Consider the following 19,963-nt stretch of genomic DNA (forward strand, 5'->3'; position numbering starts at 1 on the left):
TGACCGGTCTACTTTTGCCCCCAAGCAGGCAGTGTACCCAGTGTCCTCCCTGCAGAAACAACACTGGAACAGACTTTACCATAAACTACATTGAACTCCTATGCTGTGCTTCCATGTGTTCCCACAAGTGTGGGAGTGGGGGAGGCATAGCCACAAAGCCTGGATATTCTTCTGATAGAACATGCTTTGATTGCCTCATACTAGGAGAATTAGGCCAGCTGCTGTGGTGGTTTTTCCTCAGGCCTGGAAGAGCAGAGCCTGGAGAAGCTGCAGTTCAGTTTTTTGGGTGGTTCTGGGGTTGGGTTGGTGGCAGCTCACCCTGCAGGTTCTCCACCAGCCTCGGAATAGTTTCCTCTTGGTGTTGCACTAATGGTCTGGCTCGTTTCAGGATCTGGCCGAGTTACCTTTAACAACCAGCGCAGTTACCTGAAGGCAGTCAGCGCTGCATTCGTGGAGATCAAAACCACCAAGTTTACTAAAAAGGTAAGTGGGGTCAGTAGGAGAGGTTCTGCTAGGGCTACCTGGCACCTGGCCTGGTGGGCAAATGGCACTGGGCTCTACCTCTGGGCACACTGTCTGAACACCACTAGTCTGCTGGCTACCTCTGGCCCAGCGTCAGGCCCTCTGTCTGCAGAGGAAACCAAACCAGGACACTGCCAGCTCCATGCTGTAGAGTCAGTTCAGTCTGTTCTTTGGCCTCATCCCCCTGTAACAGTGCTCTGTCCAGAGGCCTGGCTGGGATCCTCCTGGGGGTTGCTGATGCCTGTCAGAAGCGGGTGATGGGGTGGAAAAGACGAGCAGTGTTTGGGCCTGCCTCCAGATCTCTCCTCCTATCCCACATGGCAGCTTGCTCACCTAGCAGTCAAGCTGGGCTTTGGGGTCCTGAGAATGAGTTCCTTTTAGGCTACAGGATATAGCTGTGATTGCACCATCAGGGGGTCATTCCACATCCCAAGCATGCTTGGAACACTGACTCTAGGCCCTCTGCTATCAGGCTCAGCTCCTGAAGGGCTCCTTGTGGCTGGCAGTGTCTGCACTCCAGCACAACTCCAGAGGTGGTGGTCAGTGCTCCAGCTCCAGTACAAGCCCTGGGCTGTCTTCACTAAGTGGTTGAGGCTAGGTCAGGGTTACCCTGCCTAATGACCAGTCCTGAGAGTTCCAGCTGGAGGCAGGTGAGACCAGTACATCTGCCTGTGCCAGGGATGCTGGGTCTGCAGGTGGCCGGGAGATGTCTGGGAGGCCATGCTCTTGGAAATGCCCCATCAGTGCTGCTCCAGAGAAGCCCTTTCAGGCGTGCTAGCGAGAGCAAATAACCATGAGGGCGGAGAGCGAACACCAGAAATGCCGTCCCTGTGTCCATCCCTGGGAGTCCCTCTGGAGTAGGGAAAACTACTCTGGGGTTGCAGAGACCCAGGTTGCTCACTCATCTGGCATGGGGTAAGCAGGACTGCGCCAGCTTCCCTGCTGTGGGTGGGTGCCAGTAACTGTCTCCAGGAGCTGGGCACATTTGGCAGGTGGGGCACTAGGCAGTCCGTCACCCCACCCTTCACAGCCCTGCTCACTCCCTCAGGCTGTCACCCTGCCTCCTGTTAGACAGTAGGGTGCCTAGCCTATGCCTGTGCCGAGAGCTCGGCCCAGGGACAAGCCAGAGCTGCCTGGAGTGGGGAGACGACCCTGTAGCTGGGACCGATGGGAAGCGGCTCCAGTCCTGACTGGGGCAAATGGGCTAGTAGCGGTGGCCCAAGAGGTTTTCCACTCAAACAGCTGCAGTCTGCCCTGCCTCCAGAGATAACTTTGGCATGTCCCAGGACATCTGCCTGGGGCCTCCTGCCCCCTCTTAGCTGGCACCTGTTATGAGGGGAGCACCGCCTGTCCTCCAGTGCCACCCACACTGCTGCAGCATGGCATGTACCCTCAAGGCTCATCTGGCCACTCCCTCTCATCTCTGGGGTGGGTGGCGAACCTGAGAGCTGGGTGATCAGGCAGATTTCCCACTCTGCAAGCACCGAGTATCATATCCATGGACCCTGCACTAGAGCAGCCACTCCCCATGGGCCTGAGGAGTAAGCATCTCCAGAGACCATTGGGCAGCAACAGCAAAGCTGCTGTGGTCTGAAAGTGTTGGAGCAGGACATGACCACTGTCAGGTGTGGCCTTGTACACAGGTGGTGAGTGCAGTGGGCACCAGCCAATCTTTCTCTCTTGGGACAGGCCCACTGACTTGGACAGGGGTTGCAGAGGGAGATGAAGGCTTTGCCCCTGTAAGTGGGGTTTCTGGGACTCTCCACACAGCAGTCTGGGAATCCCACCCCCAGCTTGTGTTACAGGATGGGTCTTGGTTGTGTCGCCCAAGCCTGATTGTTAGTGGCCTCTCTGAAGGTCAAGAGCTTGCCAGGTGCTGAGCTGTGCATGAGACCCCCTCAGTTTGTCCCTGGGGCCAGCAGTGCGGGGTGGTTTGGGTCCTATAACTCTACCCAGGGAAGAGCAACTCCAGCCCTCTGCTGCAACTGATTGGGTACTCTGTGTAGGGGAGCTGCTGCTCCTGAACTGTCTGCCCCAGTCATTCCAACAAGGAAATGCTCTCCCAGTCCAGCCTGGGTGGGCTTCTGGACAAATGATGGTTATTTCTCTGATCATCCTGGGGCCCCCACAGCTGAACTTGGGTGGCCTGTTTGCTGAGGACAAGCTCTCATCACCCCTGGTCTGAGCCTGTCTGGAAATAGTGCTGAGAACTGAAGCCCCCAGAGGCTTGCCATGCATGCTGTCCCACAGTGCACATAACCACCCCAAGCACGGCATTGCCTAAACAGTCACCCTCACTGCTCAGCTGCTGCTGCACCACCACAGGCCCAGCCAGAGCAGAGCTGCTCCTGACCTGACCCACCCAGTGTCCTGACTTCAGGCTGATTGACTCTCCTTGCTCTTGTGCAGGTTCAGATTGACCCATATCTAGAAGATTCTATGTGTCAAGTCTGCAGTGCCCAGCCAGGTCCCTTCTTCTGCAGAGACCAGGTAACGCTGCCTTCATTGGGGATCATCCCTTACTAGCCAGCTGTGCTCAATCCAGGAGCACAAATTTCACATGAGGCATGTCCTTGAGGAGTAGACCACACTCTGTCCCCATAGCTCCTGGGCAGTAGTGACTAAGGGGCTCACAGAGGGTACTAGCATACTTAGTGTTTAGAGGTCTGCCACAGAATACACATTGGTACTGGGAATGCCTATCTCTCACTCCTAGTCAGGTGCCTCAGTCAGCCCCTGGGGGATCCAGATGCCTTCCTAGCCTGCATAGCTAAGGACACTAGCCAGTGCTCAGGGATGGGGATGAATATGCACTTGGGGGCAAGACAGCCCCTTGATACAGCACATTGGGGCAGCAAGGTGCCATCTCTTCCTCATTCTGCATGAAAATCCTGAGTTTACTGACATTGGCCCTGGCAGGGTTAGTGTTGCTGCAGAAGAGTAAGCCTTGGGTGGAGGCAATAACTAGGCTGATTGCACAGTATGATTATGGCCACTTAACACCAACTCCTGGAAGTGTCTGGCCTGTGGGCAACCTGGGACTGTAGACTGGAGCCCTAGACTCAAAGCCAGATAAAATGGCCTGCTGAGCTAAATCAATGGGGTATTTGAGGTCTGATCTGCAAGCCACCAGGGCTAGAAACAGACATAAGCTACCTGCATGTGAGGGCTAAAACGATATCTGTATTGAAGTGGGGTCTGGAGGCAAGAAGCAAGCTGGGAACAGGGAGGGACCTTAATTCAGGGCTCAGTCTGTCATGTTTAGTGTCTCGAGACCCTCTCATAGTTGCACAGACTGAAATGTTTCCAGAGTGTGAAAAGCTCAGCCAGGAAATGTCTTCTGGCGACTTCTTCTGGGGGATCCAGCAGCCAGGTGCCACTGCTGACCTAAACTGAGTGGTGACAGCTTTGTAAGGCTGATGCAAAAACATAGTTAACTTCACTGTTTGATTGGGATGCTAGTACTCCCCTGGAAGGAACAACTCGCCTGCGGTAGAAGGGGGATCAAGCTAACTTGAGCTTACTAGGAGAGGGAACCATAGTCTAGAAACACTGATCTACAAGCATTGTGCAACATGTCACTAACACCTACCGTAACGCTATGAAATGGGCATGGCCTGGGCTGCAAGCTGCAGTCCATGGGTGTAGAAATGCATGGGTGCTTGGGGGTGCTTTACACCCCTGAATTCAGGAGTGCATTCAAAGAGTTTGGAATAGAGAAGCTCGTCTATCTCCTTTTATTGAAAGGGGACAGATTTTGTTAGGGAATGAAACTACTGTACTCAGGAAAGCTGAATTCAGCAGTTAATGCACTATAGCCCTCCCTAAGTAATACAGCTCTGCGATGTAAAGGGGTTTCCTGACCAGCGCACTTCCCGAAGCAGGACTCTTAGACCAGGGAGAAGACTTAGTCTCTGGCTTTTTTTTAAAACAAGTCTACTTTAAACCCTCATTTTAAATACTACCAATGCAAGGCGCCAGCATAATGACCCTGGAGACTGATGTTCCCTCGCTACACGTGCACTGAGGCAGCATCACAATGTTCCCTCTTGCTGTGCCCCTCTGAAATTGAGCAGACTGAATTCCCCCAGGAGCAAAGGACTTCTGTTGACACCAAAGAGCTGAATGCAGATACTGGATCACTCCTGGCATGCTCAAATTAACTGGTCTCTAGAGGCAAGACTGCTTATCCCATAAGCCAGCTTGCAGCAGTCTTCCCCCACCCCCAGCTTTGCTATCAGCCCTTTCAGTAATCCCTGCCCATCTCTTCCTATAGGTCTGCTTCAAGTACTTCTGTCGCTCCTGCTGGCACTGGCAACATTCCATGGAGGTCCTGCGTCACCACCGCCCGCTGATGCGCAACCAGAAGAACAGAGACTCCAGCTAGAGAGGCAGCAGATGCATCGGGAGCTGCCGCAGTTGCAGGAGAAAGTTCTTTTGTTAACCTGCCAAGTGGAGAGAGCACGAGCGTGCCTGCCAGTGCCAGACCCAGACTGGGAACGCGCTTCCTGAGGACTAATGGGGAAATCTTACATTCACGTTTGCACTTGCTGGTCTTTATTTGTTTCTGCACTAATGCACAGTGAATTTTGTCGGGTTTTGTTTGGGTTTTTTTTGAGGGCGGAGGGCCCCTCAAACGATTCTGCAGTTCCCAGACTTTGGCTCCTCGTTTGCTGACAAGAAGCAAAAAGGGCCATGTTTTGAGAAGGTGTCTATGCAGATGCCTTCACCTTGGTTTTTTATTTATTAAAGGCGCTTTTTTACATTCCTTGCAATACTGATGGTAATAATGCAGGTCTCATTGGCTCCATTTTTTTGCAGTTGCCATACAGTGCCTTTCCATTCATTTAACCCCCATCTGAACGGCATAAACTGAATGTTCAGCTGGTGTTTTTTACTGTAACAACAAAGGAGACTTTGCTCTTCATTTAAACCAAATCATATTTCATATTTTACGCTCGAGGGTTTTTACCAGTTCCTTTTTACACTCTTAAAACGGTTTTTAAGTCGTTTGAAACAAGAATTTTTCTTTCCTGGCAGCTTTTAACATTATTGCAATTTGTGTCTGGGGCTGCTGGTTAGAAGACAAGTTTCACAGTTGTGAATCAAGGGGTTTGCAACAAGAAAAGGACAGGATTTTTGGATTTGAAACTGGACCGGATAAACGATCTCTGAGCTGCTGTATATAGTTTTAAATAGTTTGTTGCACTTTTTTAAGTTGCACTTAAGGGGGGTTGATAGAGGGTTTTTAATCACAAAGTCACAGGACTTAATTTTTTTTTTGTAACTGAGCTAAAAAAGGGCTGCATCTTGGTTGGCAGACAAAGGTTCATAGGAGCCCTTTCTCTTAGAGGGGACAAGTCCCTTTCCCTTTGTTTAAGAAATGTAAAAGCAACAGTGCAGTCAACTGAAATGCTGCTGGGATTTGAGAACTTTATAATTTATTTTTTACTTTCCCCTCTATTGGAAGCTGTGTGCCAAAGAACCAGTGTCATATTTTTTCCCTTTTTCCTGCTGAGCTGATGTTGCATTGTTGCATATCCCAGCTGCTCTTTGTGGGGTTTTTGTGAAGCTGTGTGTGAAGTCTCTACCTCATTGTAGTATATGCAGGCAAGACTGCACTCTCCTACAGATGCGTGGAGTAAGCTGTGGTGTAGTTTTTGGCACATAATAAACACGTTGCAGCAGTTCTTAGTCTGTCTCTTTAATGGGGATGTGCAGGGAGGTAGAAGGAGCTGCATAGGAGAGCACTGGGGAAACAGATTCCCTGTTGAACAGCAGTTGTGTGCACATTTGTGTGCAAGGCCTTGTCTGCACTAAAGCAGTAGGAAAAAACCTACTGTGGGCTGTTACTGTCATAGGTGCTTCTATCAGAATAGCTTATTCTGGTTCAGTAAAGCTAACTAAGCTACACTGCTATACAGTGCCTTATACTAGTACAACAGCATAATATAGAGGCCTGGCCGAGACCTAGGGCGTGTCGACCTGGCTACGTCTCCCATGGTGTGACTTCCACATACTGAGAGAAATAGTTGAGCTGACTAACCACCAGTGTAGACACTGCTAGGTGGATCAGAATTCTTCTGTTTACCTAGCTACTGCCTCTTCAGGGCACAACTTATTACAGTGATGGGAAATCCCTTCAGTTGCGGTAGCAAGTATCTACAGCACTATCTGTGCTGCTGTAGTGCTTTCATGAGGATGTACCCTGAGTGTTTGACTGACAGGTTTGGTCACAGAGACCCCCTTGGGACTGTCACCTGATGTGCTGAAACTACCTCTGAGCCCATTTTCTTTGCCAGCTTGTTGAGCCAGCCAACCTCCTGCAACACAGACCCAGGGTCTGAACCATGCCCCCAAAGCTGCATGCTTAACTGAAAACAGCTTAGCAAGTACTCCTGTCTCCAGCACCCAGAGTCCTCTGCAGTCCTCCCTCCCCCACAGTCTAAGCTTGCCCTGCAGACAGTAAGGCTGGCTCCATGTGGGCAGCAGGGCTGTGAGCTCCAGCTGCTCTGAGCAGCATAGTAAGGGGGGGAGGGGTTGGATAAGGGGTAGGGAATCCCAGGGTGGCAGTCAGGGGACAGGGATCTGGGGCAGAGGTTTGGGGGGAATGGTCAGGGAACAGGGAGGTTGGATAGGGCATGGGAGTCCCAGGAGGGCCTGTCAGGGCAGAGGTGTGGCGAGGGGTTGGGGTGGCAGTTGGACAGAGCAGGGGTGTTGGATAGCAGGTGGGGTCCTGGGGGGGACAGATTGGGGCAGGAGGTCCTGGGAGTGGGCAGTCAAGGAGCAGGGGGGTTGGATGGGTTGAGGGTTCTGAGGGGGTCAGTTGGGGTGGGAAGTAGGAGGGGGCAAATAGGGGGCAGGGGCTAGGCTGTTTGTGGGGGCACAGCCCTCCCTACCCAGCCCTCCATACAATTTCACATTCCAATGTGGCCCTCAGGCCAAAAAATGTACCCACCCTTGGGCTAAACTCATAAATTGTCTGCCCTCTCTATCACTAATAGATATGCACAGCTGTTTGCTTCCCCAGCTATTAATCACTTACTCTGGATTAATTAATAAACAAGTGATTTTATTAAGTATAAAAAGTAGGATTTAAGTGGTTTCAAGTAATAGGACAAAGTAACTTACCAAGCAAAATAAAACACAAAAGTCTAAGCCTAATGCATTAAGAAGCTGAATACAGGTAAATCTCACCCTCAGATGTTCCAATAAGCTGCTTTCATGGACTGGACTCCTTCCCAGTCTGGGCCCAATCCTTTCCCCTGGTACAGTTCTTGTTCGTTCCAGCTCAGGTGGTGGTCAGGGATTTCTCATGACTTGTAACCCCTCCTGTTCTGCTCCACCCCCTTTTATAGTTTTGGCCTAAGGCAGGAATCCTTTGTGGCTCTAGCTTCCCACCCCTCCTTCTAAATGGAAAAGCATCAGGTTTTAAAATGGATTCCAGTATCATGTGACATGGTCACTTGTCCTGTGAGACCCTTAGTCTCCATTCTTCCAGGGTTGGTTGGCATGTAGCCTGGAAGGTTTTCAAGTAAACAGCCATTTACAGTGATTAGAAGCCATTAAGGGTGCTTCAGAATCACTGAACATGTTTACAGGTTTCAGAGTAGCAGCCGTGTTAGTCTGTATTCACAAAAAGAAAAGGAGTACTTGTGGCACCTTAGAGACATCAGTGATACAAGTTTATATCTTATTCTCCTAACTCCAGACATAGCAATAATACATACAAACAAATGGGGTGAACACATTCAGATCATAAGTTTGGTAATGATATCATATGAGACCTTTTACATAAAGCAAATTCCAGTTAGTCACCCTCATAAACACATTTCCATAAACAGAGTGCAACATCACGCTGACCCTTTACTCCTTGAAGAGATGGTTATCTGCTGCCTGCTTATGACTAGAGCATGACCTGCCTCCTGCAGGCCAGTGCTGTGGTTGCCAGAACAGCACAGCTGTAGGTCTTTGCAGAGCTGCATTTCAATTCAAACCATGAATGCAGCAGTGAGAGGGCTGATCAGCCCAAAGGAAAATGTCCTTCTGACACTGCAGCCTCCCAGCCTGTTGTGGCTATAGCCAGAGGTGAAAGTAAGCCAGTATGTCCCAGTACAGCGTACCAGCAAGAGCCAGTGCACCATGCTGGGGAAGCCTAGCTTCCCCAGGGAGCAATTTAAAGGGCCTGGGGCTCCCAGCAGTGGCTGGAGCCCCAGGCCCTTTAAATTGCCTCCAGAGCCCTGCTGCTGGAGCCCTGGTGTAGCGGCTGCAGGGCTCCAGCAGCTATTTAAAGGGCCTGGGGCACCCCTGCTTTTACTGCCCGGGCCCTTTAAATAGCCACTGGAGACCCGCCGCTGCTCCTCCAGGGCTCTGGCAGCTATTTAAAGAACCAGGGTGGTAGAAGCAGGGGAGCTGCGGGCCCTTTTAAATAGCCCCCGGAGCCCTGGGGTAGCAGGGGCTCCAGCTGCCTCTGCCACCCCAGTCCTTTAAATAGCTGCTAGAGCCCTGCTGCTTCCCTAGGGCTCTGGTGGCTATTTAAAGGGCCAGGATGGTAGAAGAGGAGAGCCCTGGGCCCTTTAAATAGCCCCCAGGCTGCTGCTGCTATCCTGTTGGGGGGGCACTTACCTTACAGGGTGGGCTGGGGCTGGCTCTGACCTCCTGAACCCTGCCCCTTCCAGGGGCCAGAGCTGGCCCTAGAGTACCGGTAAGTCACTCGACTTATTCACCCCTGGCTATAGCCAAACTAACAGTGAGGGATAAGGAGGTGAAGCTGCTTCTCTCCACAATGAGGTGCTAAGGCCAAACTTTATTGGGAATCATTTAAATGCTGAAACACATCTGGAGGCGAATCACTCAGTATGTAAACATGTAGGGGACACAGTGCCTCACCTGAAGGGGAAATGCTCTGTTTGAACCTGAAGCCGGGAATGTGCAATTAGCCAGTTCTGTACCAAAGACTTCTAACTAGAAATGTTCATCTGTATCTGGTTCACTCACCCATAGGCCTGACTCCTTGGGTGCTCTGGGGCTGAACCTACCCCAGCTCACCTCCGCTCTGCCTCTTCCCCTGAGCATGCTACGTACCCGCTTTTTCCCCCCAGGTCCCAGCACTTGCACCCTGAAACAGCTGTTCTGCACAGCAAGCACTGGGAGGGAGGGGGGAGATGTGGAAATGTGGTGCGTTCAGAGAAGAGGCAGGGCTGGGGCAGGGATTTGGGGAAGGGGTCCAATAGGGGCAAGGAGAAGGCAGAGTTGGGGTGGGAACTTTGGGGAAGGGGTTGGAATGGGGGCAGAGTGAGGAAAGCGTGGAGTCAGGGCATGGCCGGGGTGGGGGGGTGCGAGCACCTACCGGCGTCGAGGAAAGTTGGCACCTATGCACTCGCCCCTGGTCCAGGATCTTCAGGCTAGGCTGCCTCAGAGAGCTTTCTAGAAAAGCTATTTTGCACAGGATGCAAGTTTTCCAGAAGCAATGGCTTCTGGATAAATAGGAAACAATTGTAACGTGTAACGGGAAACATTGGCCTCTGACAATTTCCTGCCAAATGTCCCTCTGCCATGGTGGAGGAAGAATGTGGGTAGACAGGTAATCCTGGATCAATGTGCTGTCTCTTGGGAGAGATGGCCAGTAACTCCACATTGCGTAGCATAACATCTTGTGATATTTGCAGTGTTGTAGCTGTGTTTGTCCTAGAATATTAGAGGGACAAGGTGGGTGAGGTCATCTTTTAGATGGTCCAATAAAAGATCATCTTACCCACCTTGTCTCAGGTCTTTTCAAACACTTACTCCATAGAACTTGTCTGGTGAAAGTACAAGGTACATAGATGGAGTGAGGATAATTGTTGGAGGAAATAGTGGAAGAGGAGACTTTATCCATATATGATGGACATGTCCCCTATTATATTGGATGTCATATCCTAATCAGTTAGTAACTCTTGCATATAGATTACCAAATGATGGTTTCTGGAAATTCTCCGGGCCTCTTTCTAGCAGAAACAGCTATGCTCAAAGAAACTAAGAACTGACCTCACTTGCTAGCTGGTTCGTAGCCTTACTGGGTAAAGAAATTCAGAGGAACATTTTTTTAATAATATAAAAAAACCCCTAGTCACTCTTGAAAAAATAAATGGTACCAAGCAAGCTAGACAGATGCTAAATACAGATTTAAAAATTTAGTCAACTTTTACCCACTCGGCAGAGTGCCCTGGCTTGTACAACTCCATTGTTTGAGTCTTCAGTGCTAGGTTTGACAGTCTGGATTTGTAAATATGAACTGACATGCTTGTTTGTATTCAGCCTGCTACACCATGGAATCATAGAAGACTGGGGTTGGAAAAGTCCTCAGGAGGTCATCTAGTCCAATCCCCTGTTCAAAGCAGGACCAACCCCAAGTAAATCATCCCAGCCAGGGCTTTGTCAAGCCGGGCCTAAAAAACCTCTAAGGATGGAGATTCCACCATCTCCCTAAATAACCCATTCGAGTGCTTCACCATCCTCCTAGTGAAATAGTGTTTCCTAATATCCAACCTAGACCTCCCTCACTGCAACTTGAGACCATTGCTTATTGTTCTGACATCTGCCACCACTGAGAACAGCTGAGCCCCATCCTTTTTGGAATCCTCCTTCAGGTATTTGAAGGCTGCTATCAAATCCCCCCTCACTCTTCTCTTCTGCAGACTAAATAATCCCAGTTCCCTCAGCCTCGCCTCATAAATCATGTGCCCCAGCCCCCTGATCATTTTCATTGCCCTCTGCTGGACTCTCTCCAATTTGTCCACATCCTTTCTGTGGGGGGGGGGGGGAACTGGATGCAATACTCCAGATGTGGCCTCACCAGTGCCAAATAGAGGGGAATAATCACTTCCCTTGATCTGCTGGCAATCATCCTACTAATACAGCCCAATATGCCGTTAGCCTTCTTGGCAACAAGGGCACACTGCTGACTCATATCCAGCTTCTCATCCACTGTAATCTCCTTTTCTGCAGAACTGCCACTTAGCCAGTGTGACGTTACTGACATAACCTGTGACCGTATAAATCATTGTTGCAACCACTGTTGTATATTTGAAGCAAGTATTGTCCAAGGGTGGTCATGTAAGGTGTCTATGGAAGGTTATGATTTGCTAATTATGCTATCTGTGTGTGTATCATTTTTGTATGTACTTGTATATCAATGTGTTTTGATTCTGAAGTAGCCTTAGTAAAGCATTTGGTCAACTTCTTGAGAAAGGAATTTGCAAATTAAGTGCCCAATCAAGAATCGCTTAACAGACAATGGACCTTGGGAAACTCCAATCCACATGTGAAGTCTACCTGGGGACGTTCAGGATAGCATATGAGCAATGGTTGCCTCCTGTAAAGAACTAAGTCATGCATGGACATTTGACTTGCCCATGTGACTCAAAACTCCATTTTTGCTGTAATTTTCCACAGTAAGAACAAAGAGGTGTTCTTACACCTGAAGGAGACTATAAAAGGCTGATGCCTCATCTCTATCTGGTCTTCAATCCTGCTTCTTACCTCTGGAGGGACTTTGCTACAAACTGAATTTTGAACAAAGGACTGAATGACCCATCCCAGCTATGGATGTACTCCAGCGATTTGATTTGAACCTGCAGTTTATTCCATCTCTGCTACAAGCCTGAACCAAGAACTTTTCCATTACTGTATGTAATTGATTCCATTTAACCAATTCTAGCTCTCATCTATATCTTCTTCCTTTTAGGAATAAACCTTTAGATTTTAGATTCTAAAGGATTGGCAACAGCATGATTTGTGGATAAGATCTAACTTGTATATTGACCTGGGTCTGGGGCTTGGTCCTTTGGGATCTTTTTTCTTTTCCTGGGGTATTGGTTTTCATAACTGTTTGTCCCCATAATGAGTGGCACTGGTGGTGATACTGGGAAACTGGAGTGTCTAAGGGAATTGCTTGTGTGACTTGTGGTTAGCCAGTGGGGTGAGACCAAAGTCCTCTATGTCTGGCTGGTTTGGTTTGCCTTGGTGTACCCAGAAACCCCAGCCTTGGGCTGTAACTGCCCTGCTTTAAGCAATTTGTCCTGAATTGGCACTCTCAGTTGGGTTGCACCAGAACCAGCATCTTTACAGACAGTTATGAGCCAGAGTATCAGTTCCTGCTGCTGACCCCTTCTCTGCATGGGTTATAGATTCCAAGGCCATCAGGGACCACTGTGATCATCTAGTCTGACCTGACGTAACAGTAGGGGGAGGAAATAAGCATGGGGAACCAGACAGTCTCTACATAAAAGAATAAATGGACACAAATCAGATGTCAAGAATTATAACATTAAAAACCAGTCGGAGAACACTTCAATCTCCCTGGTCACTCAATTACAGACCTAGAAATCTGTAACAAAAAACTTCAAAAACAGATTCCAACAAGAAACTGCTGAATTGGAATTAATTTGCAAACTGAACACCATTAAATTAGGTTTGAATAAAGACTGGGAGTGGATGGGTCATTACACAAAGTAAAACTATTTCCCCTTGTTTATTTCCCCTCCTACTGTTACTCACACCTTCTTGTCAACTGTTGGAAATGGGCCATCCTGATTATTACTACAAAAGGTTTTTTTTCTCCTGCTAATAATAGCTCACCTTAACTGATCATTCTTGTTATAGTGAGTATGGCAACACCCATTTTTTCATGTTCTCTGTGTGTGTATATATATATCTTCCTACTGTATTTTCCAGTGCATGCATCCGATGAAGTGAGCTGTAGCGCTCAAAAGCTTATGCTCAAATAAATTTGTTAGTCTCTAAGGTGCCACAAGTACTCCTTTTCTTTTTGCAGATACAGACTAACACAGCTGCTACTCTAAAACCCTGGTGAAGCTGTTAGCAGTCTCACAATGCATGGCCTGCATTAGTCACCAATGCTCCATTGTGGCTTCATCCCCATGGGGTTTATCTGCAGAGGGTTTAATAGGAAACTTTCCTCTTAAGGCTGCAGCATGTTTCCAGCAGAAGGAAGGAGAATAATTTATAAAGTGCACTGCGGGAAAGTGAATAGAGGGGAAATAGGAGCCGCAGGCGACCATGGCAATGGACATGTGATCAACGGGAGGCAGCTCGCCCCGGCTCCCAAGAGGAACCACAGGAAGACAGGTGGCCTCAGCATGGGAAGTGCTTTTTACTGGTAATTAGCTGTGACAAATGCAGGGCTGTCGTGGTTCGAGAGGGACTGGCCCTGTCCCGAGTGGATCTCCCCCCCAGTTCTGCAGCATTTGCTTTGAGCCCATCTCTAGTTACCAATGGCTTTTCTGCACCTCCTGCTGGTGACCCCAGTGATGATGCCCAGTCAAGCCCCTGTGTCAAGGTCTGCTCTCCCAGTGTCTGGTTAGCTTTGTGAGGATTTTAGAGAAACAAAAATCAGCTGCCACAAAAGGTGCATGTTAATTACAGATATCTGTGTGACAGTGAATCTAGTGGTTAGAGTGGGGGCTGGTGGCAGAACGCCTGGGTCCTCATCCCAGCTATGGGCAAGAGTATGATCTAGTAGTTAGGTCAGGGGCCTGGGAGGCCTCCTGGTTCTTTTTCTGGTTCTACCACTGACTCACTGTGTGACTGTACAAGCAATTCACGGTGCTGCCTCATGCCTTAGTTTTCCCCTCTGTCACATAACTAGTCCCAGGCTCCCGGGGGTGCTGGGAAGCATGGCTAATGTGGAGGGCGGGGGGGCATGCCAAGCATCTCAGGTGCTACATGTCCAGCTATCTGTACACACTCACTAGTTCTGGCAGTGTAGGGTGCCTGCTGCCAGCCTGGAACAGGGCTCATAGTGCCAAAGGAGGCCACCAGCTCGACTTGGCCCTATGCAGGTCACCAGCAGCTGCCCAAGCCCTGTGTGTCACAGGTGGGAGCAGGAGCCAGGCGGGGGATTCAGCTCAGGCCTGCGTCTCTCCAGCCACGTCTGGCTTCAGAGGGCAGTGCCCTGTGGGGGGATAGGATGCTGTCTGCCTGTGGAACCCAGAGCCCATGGCCAGCCCCAGGAGTCTCTGACAAGACCCTCCTGCTCTGCTGCTAGGACCAGATTTTCAACAGCCTTCCAGACAGGTTGGCAAATCCCTAGGGGAACCTGAACCTCAAGTGGGGTATCTGCACACAGCGCCCTGGCTTGGAACCAGGCAGAGCCTGGGGCTTCGGCGAACCCGGACCATCTCCGGAGAAACCTGTGGTTGGGGCCTGCCTCGATCTGCCATGGAGGGAGGTTAGGACCCAGGGGAACAGTCAGTCCCTGGGTCACCTGAACCTCAGCATCAGCTGGGTTGTGTTTCCTTTGCTCTCCTTGCCTCCTGCACTTACTAATAGCCAAGCCCCATAGTTGGGTAGCCCAGCCCCATGTTCCGAGGGTACCAGCCCATCTTACCTGCTGCCAGCAGGTACCTGCAGGAGAAATGGGATAAGGCAGCCTATCGCCAACACAGGAACAAGGTATGGGACTGGGCGCAGTAGGATGGGGCTGGATGAGGTAGGAGCAAGGAGCCCTGGCCCGTAGTCTGGAAGTTCGGGGCATGCCAGGAGTATGTGATCAGGCCCTAAAGAATCTATTCTGTGTGTGTAGCTGGACATGGGGAATATAGTGGGTCTTTGGGAGAATTTCTGCAAGGGGCTGCATGGTCCAGTGGAGCAGGTACTGGTCTGGAGCCCAAAGACCTGGGTTCTTGGCCTTTCCCATCCACACGCTTGAGCTGCTGTGTGAACTTAAGCAAGTGAACCCTAGCTTTGCACTAATCCAGGTTTGTAATTGTACTGACCAGCCGCAGTTAAATAGCTCTGGCAGAGGTGTGGAGCAGAGCCATGAGTGTGCTGGTCTCTGTCAAAAGCTGTCAGGTTTACTAGAGCCAGAGCCGGCCTGCTTTGTGCACTGCTGTGGTCTGCTGAACAAACCTTCCGATGGTGCCTGCCACAGAGATGGCTGCCTGAGTCTGCAGAGAGCCTGAAGCAGAGTCTCAGAAGAAGAGATGCCCCGACTGTTAGTAAACTCTCTGGATGGCAGCTCTAATGGCCAATGGAGACATTTCAGTGGCACTGTAAACAATGGCACTGCTGATCATTTCAGTGCATGGCGTGGGGCAGGGGAGGGAGTGGAGCCCAGGGGTGGGAACTGGGAGCTGCTTCAGGGCACGAAATGCAGCAGGAAGAAAAGAGGAATGACAGCAGTTTGGGGAATGGGCACAGGAAGGGGCAGGGAGAGGAGATTGGGTCAGGAAGTGATCCAATGTGGGAGCTGCTCACTCAGCGCTGTTCAGGGTGACAGTGAGATGGGGACAAGTAGAGAGGGACCCTGAGGGCAGCCGGGCCTCTGGATCGCTGTGCATCCCTGCCTGGGCCAGCAGGGGGAGCCCTACAGTGCACTGGGCAGAGCAAGCCCGCACCCCAGGATTAAGCATGTCTAAAGCTAAGATTTAGTCACGGATATATTTAGTAAAAGTCAGGGACGGGTCACGGGCTTCTGTGAATTTTCCATTATTGCCCGTGACCCGTCCCTGACTTTTACTAAAAATACCCTTGGGGGCTCGGAGCTCCAGGGTCCCCCTTCATGGCGGTTCTGAGCTGTGGGGGTACTCCTGATGCCCATGGGGGCCCAAAGCTGTGGGGGTTCCCCCTGTCTCCAGCAGCCACCAGGAACTCTGGGGTTCCCCCTGCCGCCAGAGTGGCCAGCACCAGTGGGAGTTCCCACTGCCATCCACGGTGGCCACAAGCTGCGGGGGGTTCCCCTGCTGCCTGCAGTGGCCAGGAGCTGCGGAAGGCTCCCACCGCCTGAGGCAGCCCATGTACCCCGCAGTTCCCTGCCTCTGCAGACAGCAGGGGACCCTACAGCTCCCAGCCCATGCTGGCTGACGTCATGGAGGTCTTTGGAAGTAATGGATTCCATGACCTCCATGACAAAATCTCAGCCTTAATCATGTCATTCTCTGGGACCTGGGTGCAGGAGTTGGGGAGCCGTTCCCAGCGCTGGGGAGCAGAGCTGTGACTGGCAACACTCACCTTGGTCACCCAGGGCAAAGGGCTTCAACTCTTCATTAAAGAGCCACTGCTACTAGGCAGCCCTGCTCCCGCTCCCTAGATGGCCACATCCCACTGATGGGAGAGGGTGCGTGGGGGGGAATTATCCCTGTATTGTTTCTGGGGAGGATTCAGCAGTCCAGCGCAGAGACTCCTTCCAGAAAGGTGCTGATCGGAGAGGCTGTGACTGCATGACGTGCTGGTGCCCCCTTCGGGCACAAGCAGCAAAGGGGCTGTGGGGCAGAGTTGAGGGCTGGCCCTGCACTGTGAAAGCTGGGGCGAGCCTGGGCTCTAGCTGCCAGCGCTCCCGGAGCCAACTCTGTGTGCCCAGCCCCACAGTCCTTGTGACTTTCCTGTCTGCAGGTGAATTCAGCTTCCCCAGCCGTGGACACCCAGGGACCGCAGCCCCCCAGCCACCTGCAGCTCAACCTGAAAAGGAGGCAGGTGAGCAGCCTCTGGGGCAGTGTGTGGGCTGCCTGCTTCGGCGGGCGGGCATTGCTGGGGAGTCCAGGAAGGCCGGGGGGAGGTGGTTTGGGGAAGACCCATCCCCAGGGATTTGCTGCTGCAGCCCAGGGCTCGCCAGGGCAGGGCCGAAGAGAAGGCCCCAGCCTGAGAGCCTGGTACTCGCAGACTCCCACTGATGTCAGTTTGGGGCCCTTTCAAGGACACAGCCCCTTACCAAAGGAGATTCCCCCCCCCGTGGGCTCTGGGTACTGGCCTCAGAAGACCCTGATGGCAACCCTGGCAGGAGATTTCCAGGCCTGGGCCTCGGGAGGCAGGGACAGGGAGCTCCCTTTCATCTCCCCCACCCCACCGCTCATCCTGCTCAGAGCCTTTATAAACCGCCTGGCAGGGGGTTGGCCATGGCCTTCCACCTGCCTTTTGCATGTGAGTGATGTAGTCATTCAGACATGGCCATTGGCATTGGCGAGCCAGCAGGGGGCACTCTTCCCCCGGGGTCACTGCTGACCCAATGCCCCAGCATGGCGTTAGGGTGCTGTACTGCCGGAGAGCCCTTCTGCTGGCTGGTCCTGTCACTTGTGATCATTAAAGATCCCCTGGCACATTTCCCAAGGCTGCCGTGTTAGCTCTGGGGGCCTGGGCAATTCCAGCTCAAGGGCTGCCGGCAGGTTCAGTCTGATACATTATTCCACTTCCATTCCCCTCCAAAGCCCCAGAGCTGGTTGCATTGCACTGGAGCCTCGTCCTGAGATGGTTTGTAAAGCACTTTGTTGGGAGAGGGGCAGAGAGCGGGCAGAGCTGACTGGGTGACTGATTGATGACATGATCTGTTAGTGGCTTCGAGGAGGGGGTGGCTCTACTCTCTGGATTTTGTCCCCCTCCAGCTAGACAGAGAGCGCCAGACCATTAGAGAAAGAGACGACTGCATTCACTCGGCCAGGCTGGTTGCCATTGCGCAGTCCAGGGGGCGCGTGGACAACTGGAACAGCTACAGTGTACGCAGGTCTGTGCTGCTGGCGAGGCATGGGGCCAGCATTAAGAGCTGGGAACGGCTGGGGGGGCAGGATCCGCGAGACAAAGGGACCCCTGAGTGGAGAGGAGCCGGTCAGTTCCCCCACCCAGTAACATCATCTCAGCCCCTCCCCTGGGTCTGTTTGGACAAGGAAGCAGCCCATGAGGCAGGACTGGCAGCAGGTGCCGACTAGCCCCATAGTTGGCCACGCCCCCTCGAGCCGTAACTTGCCCAAATGTGTCTGGATATTTCAGTCCCTGCGACAGGGGTCCCGAGTCAGCCAGAAAATCTGGGGCAGAGCAGGGGACAGCCCATGAGAGCAGCTCAGTGCCTGAGGACATGCTCCAAAGGGCCTGGGGAAGCCCCGTGGGCTGGGACACTTAAAACTAGATCGGCTGGAGCTACGGCTGAAGTGCTGGAGGCTGCAAGTCCCGCCCGCCCCGGGCCTCTCTGGGACCTGGGCCGAATGAGCCCAACAAACAGGTCTGTCCAGTCCTCTCCTCAGTGGCAGCACGTGGGGAGAGATGGGCCTGAGCCAGGACCCCAGGCTGGGACCCCCATGTGGTACCAGGATTTGTCATCCACAGCCAGGCTCTGGTGTGACTCAGACTCATCGCTGCTCTGGAGGGAGGCAGAAAGGAGCAAGCTGGGCAGAACATTCAGGCATCCCTGCAGCGAGCGCTGAATGCAGAGGGATCCCATCACTCTGCCCCATATGCCCCATCCACCCTCTCCCCAGCTTGCCCCTGCCATTCCCTACAGGAGACCCTTCAACGTCTTAGTGCTGCTCAGGCCAGCTACAGTAGTGCCTGTCCTGCTGTCTGCCCAGCCTCCACTGCATTTCTAACACCCACCAGATACAAAACCACAGTGGCACTAGAATCGGCCATGAAAGGTCCAAATCAACCCTTGCTTTTCTCTCCCCCATCCTCCTTCTCTGTCCCTGTCCCAGGTTCCTCCCTGGCTGCTTGGAAAGGGTTGTGTGAAGAGGTGGAAAGTTCTGGGGTTGGTCCGATTCCCTGCAGCAGGGAGTTCCACCACTGGAGCCACCCACTGGCCGCACTCCACCCCCTGGCTCCCAGCTGTCTGATGGGCCATGGCTGGAGAGTGGGGTGCAGTGCCTGGCCCCACCCCACAGGGCCCCCAAGTGCTGAGCAGGATGATGGAGGATGGGCGGGGCTGGAGGAGTCTGTGTGGGATGGACAGAGCTCCATTTGCCCCAGCTGGGCTTCCTGGAGCTAAGGGAGAGCCTGGAGAAACTGGGGGTGGGAGAGGGGGCCTATGGGCCCCAGCTGGCATCCGGTGGATTGATTGGTCTGGCCCCCTGCTCGTCTCTGCCCAGCAAAAGGCAAGGGCAGGGGGACCCCACATCAGGGAGAATGCTGGACCTGGGGCTATTGAGTAAGACCTGCTGCTGGCCCAGTAGCCTATGGGCTCCAGTAGGGGAGGAGGGACCTAGAGGTGGGGGAGCCTGCAGAGAGGGCTGGGCCCAGGAGGGGAGGTTAAATGGGCACCACATGCCCTCCGCTTGTTCTCTGCCCCCAGCCTGAGCAGTGAGAGGCGTCGCCGGGAGCTGGCGCAGATCGGGGTGGAGAACCAGCGGCTCGCAGGGCAACTGAGGCAGCAGCAGTCAGAGTACGCCCGGGAGCCCTGGGACCAACACTGGGAGAAGGTGGAGCTGATCCGCAATGGCATCGCCTGTTACCCCTGCAGCTTGCGGGCCCCCCAGGTAACTGGCTGCCAGGGAGGCCGGAGAGGGGAGGGGTTGCTGCTGCCTCGTGCCAGCCCCTGGGGCAGCCTGAGCTGGGCAGCGACTGAGTTGCTGCTGGGCTGGGAGGGCAGGGAGATCCTTAGAGTCATTGCTGCTTACCCCCCGACATCGTCTGCTCTCCCGCTTGCTCCCTCTCTGTGGTGCCCACACTCCCTTCCCTCTCCAGC

At 52.4% G+C, this 19,963-nt stretch overlaps 1 protein-coding gene across 13 annotated transcripts in view; it reads left to right on the forward strand.

The window, feature by feature from the left end:
- CPEB1 (cytoplasmic polyadenylation element binding protein 1) overlaps positions 1 to 6,209 on the forward strand; it is an 80,893-nt gene extending 74,684 nt beyond the window's left edge. For all 13 annotated transcript variants that reach the window (XM_038419174.2, XM_038419172.2, XM_043494444.1 and 10 more), the window contains 3 exons: positions 389 to 483; positions 2,932 to 3,012; positions 4,799 to 6,209. In XM_038419174.2, coding sequence (XP_038275102.1) covers positions 389 to 483; positions 2,932 to 3,012; positions 4,799 to 4,909 — 287 coding nt within the window. In that variant the 3' untranslated portion in view covers positions 4,910 to 6,209. The remainder of the gene's footprint in view (positions 1 to 388; positions 484 to 2,931; positions 3,013 to 4,798) is intronic.
- The last annotated feature ends 13,754 nt before the right edge of the window (positions 6,210 to 19,963 follow it).

This window comes from Dermochelys coriacea, chromosome 10 (assembly GCF_009764565.3).
Source record: "Dermochelys coriacea isolate rDerCor1 chromosome 10, rDerCor1.pri.v4, whole genome shotgun sequence".
Classification (NCBI taxonomy): domain Eukaryota; kingdom Metazoa; phylum Chordata; order Testudines; family Dermochelyidae; genus Dermochelys; species Dermochelys coriacea.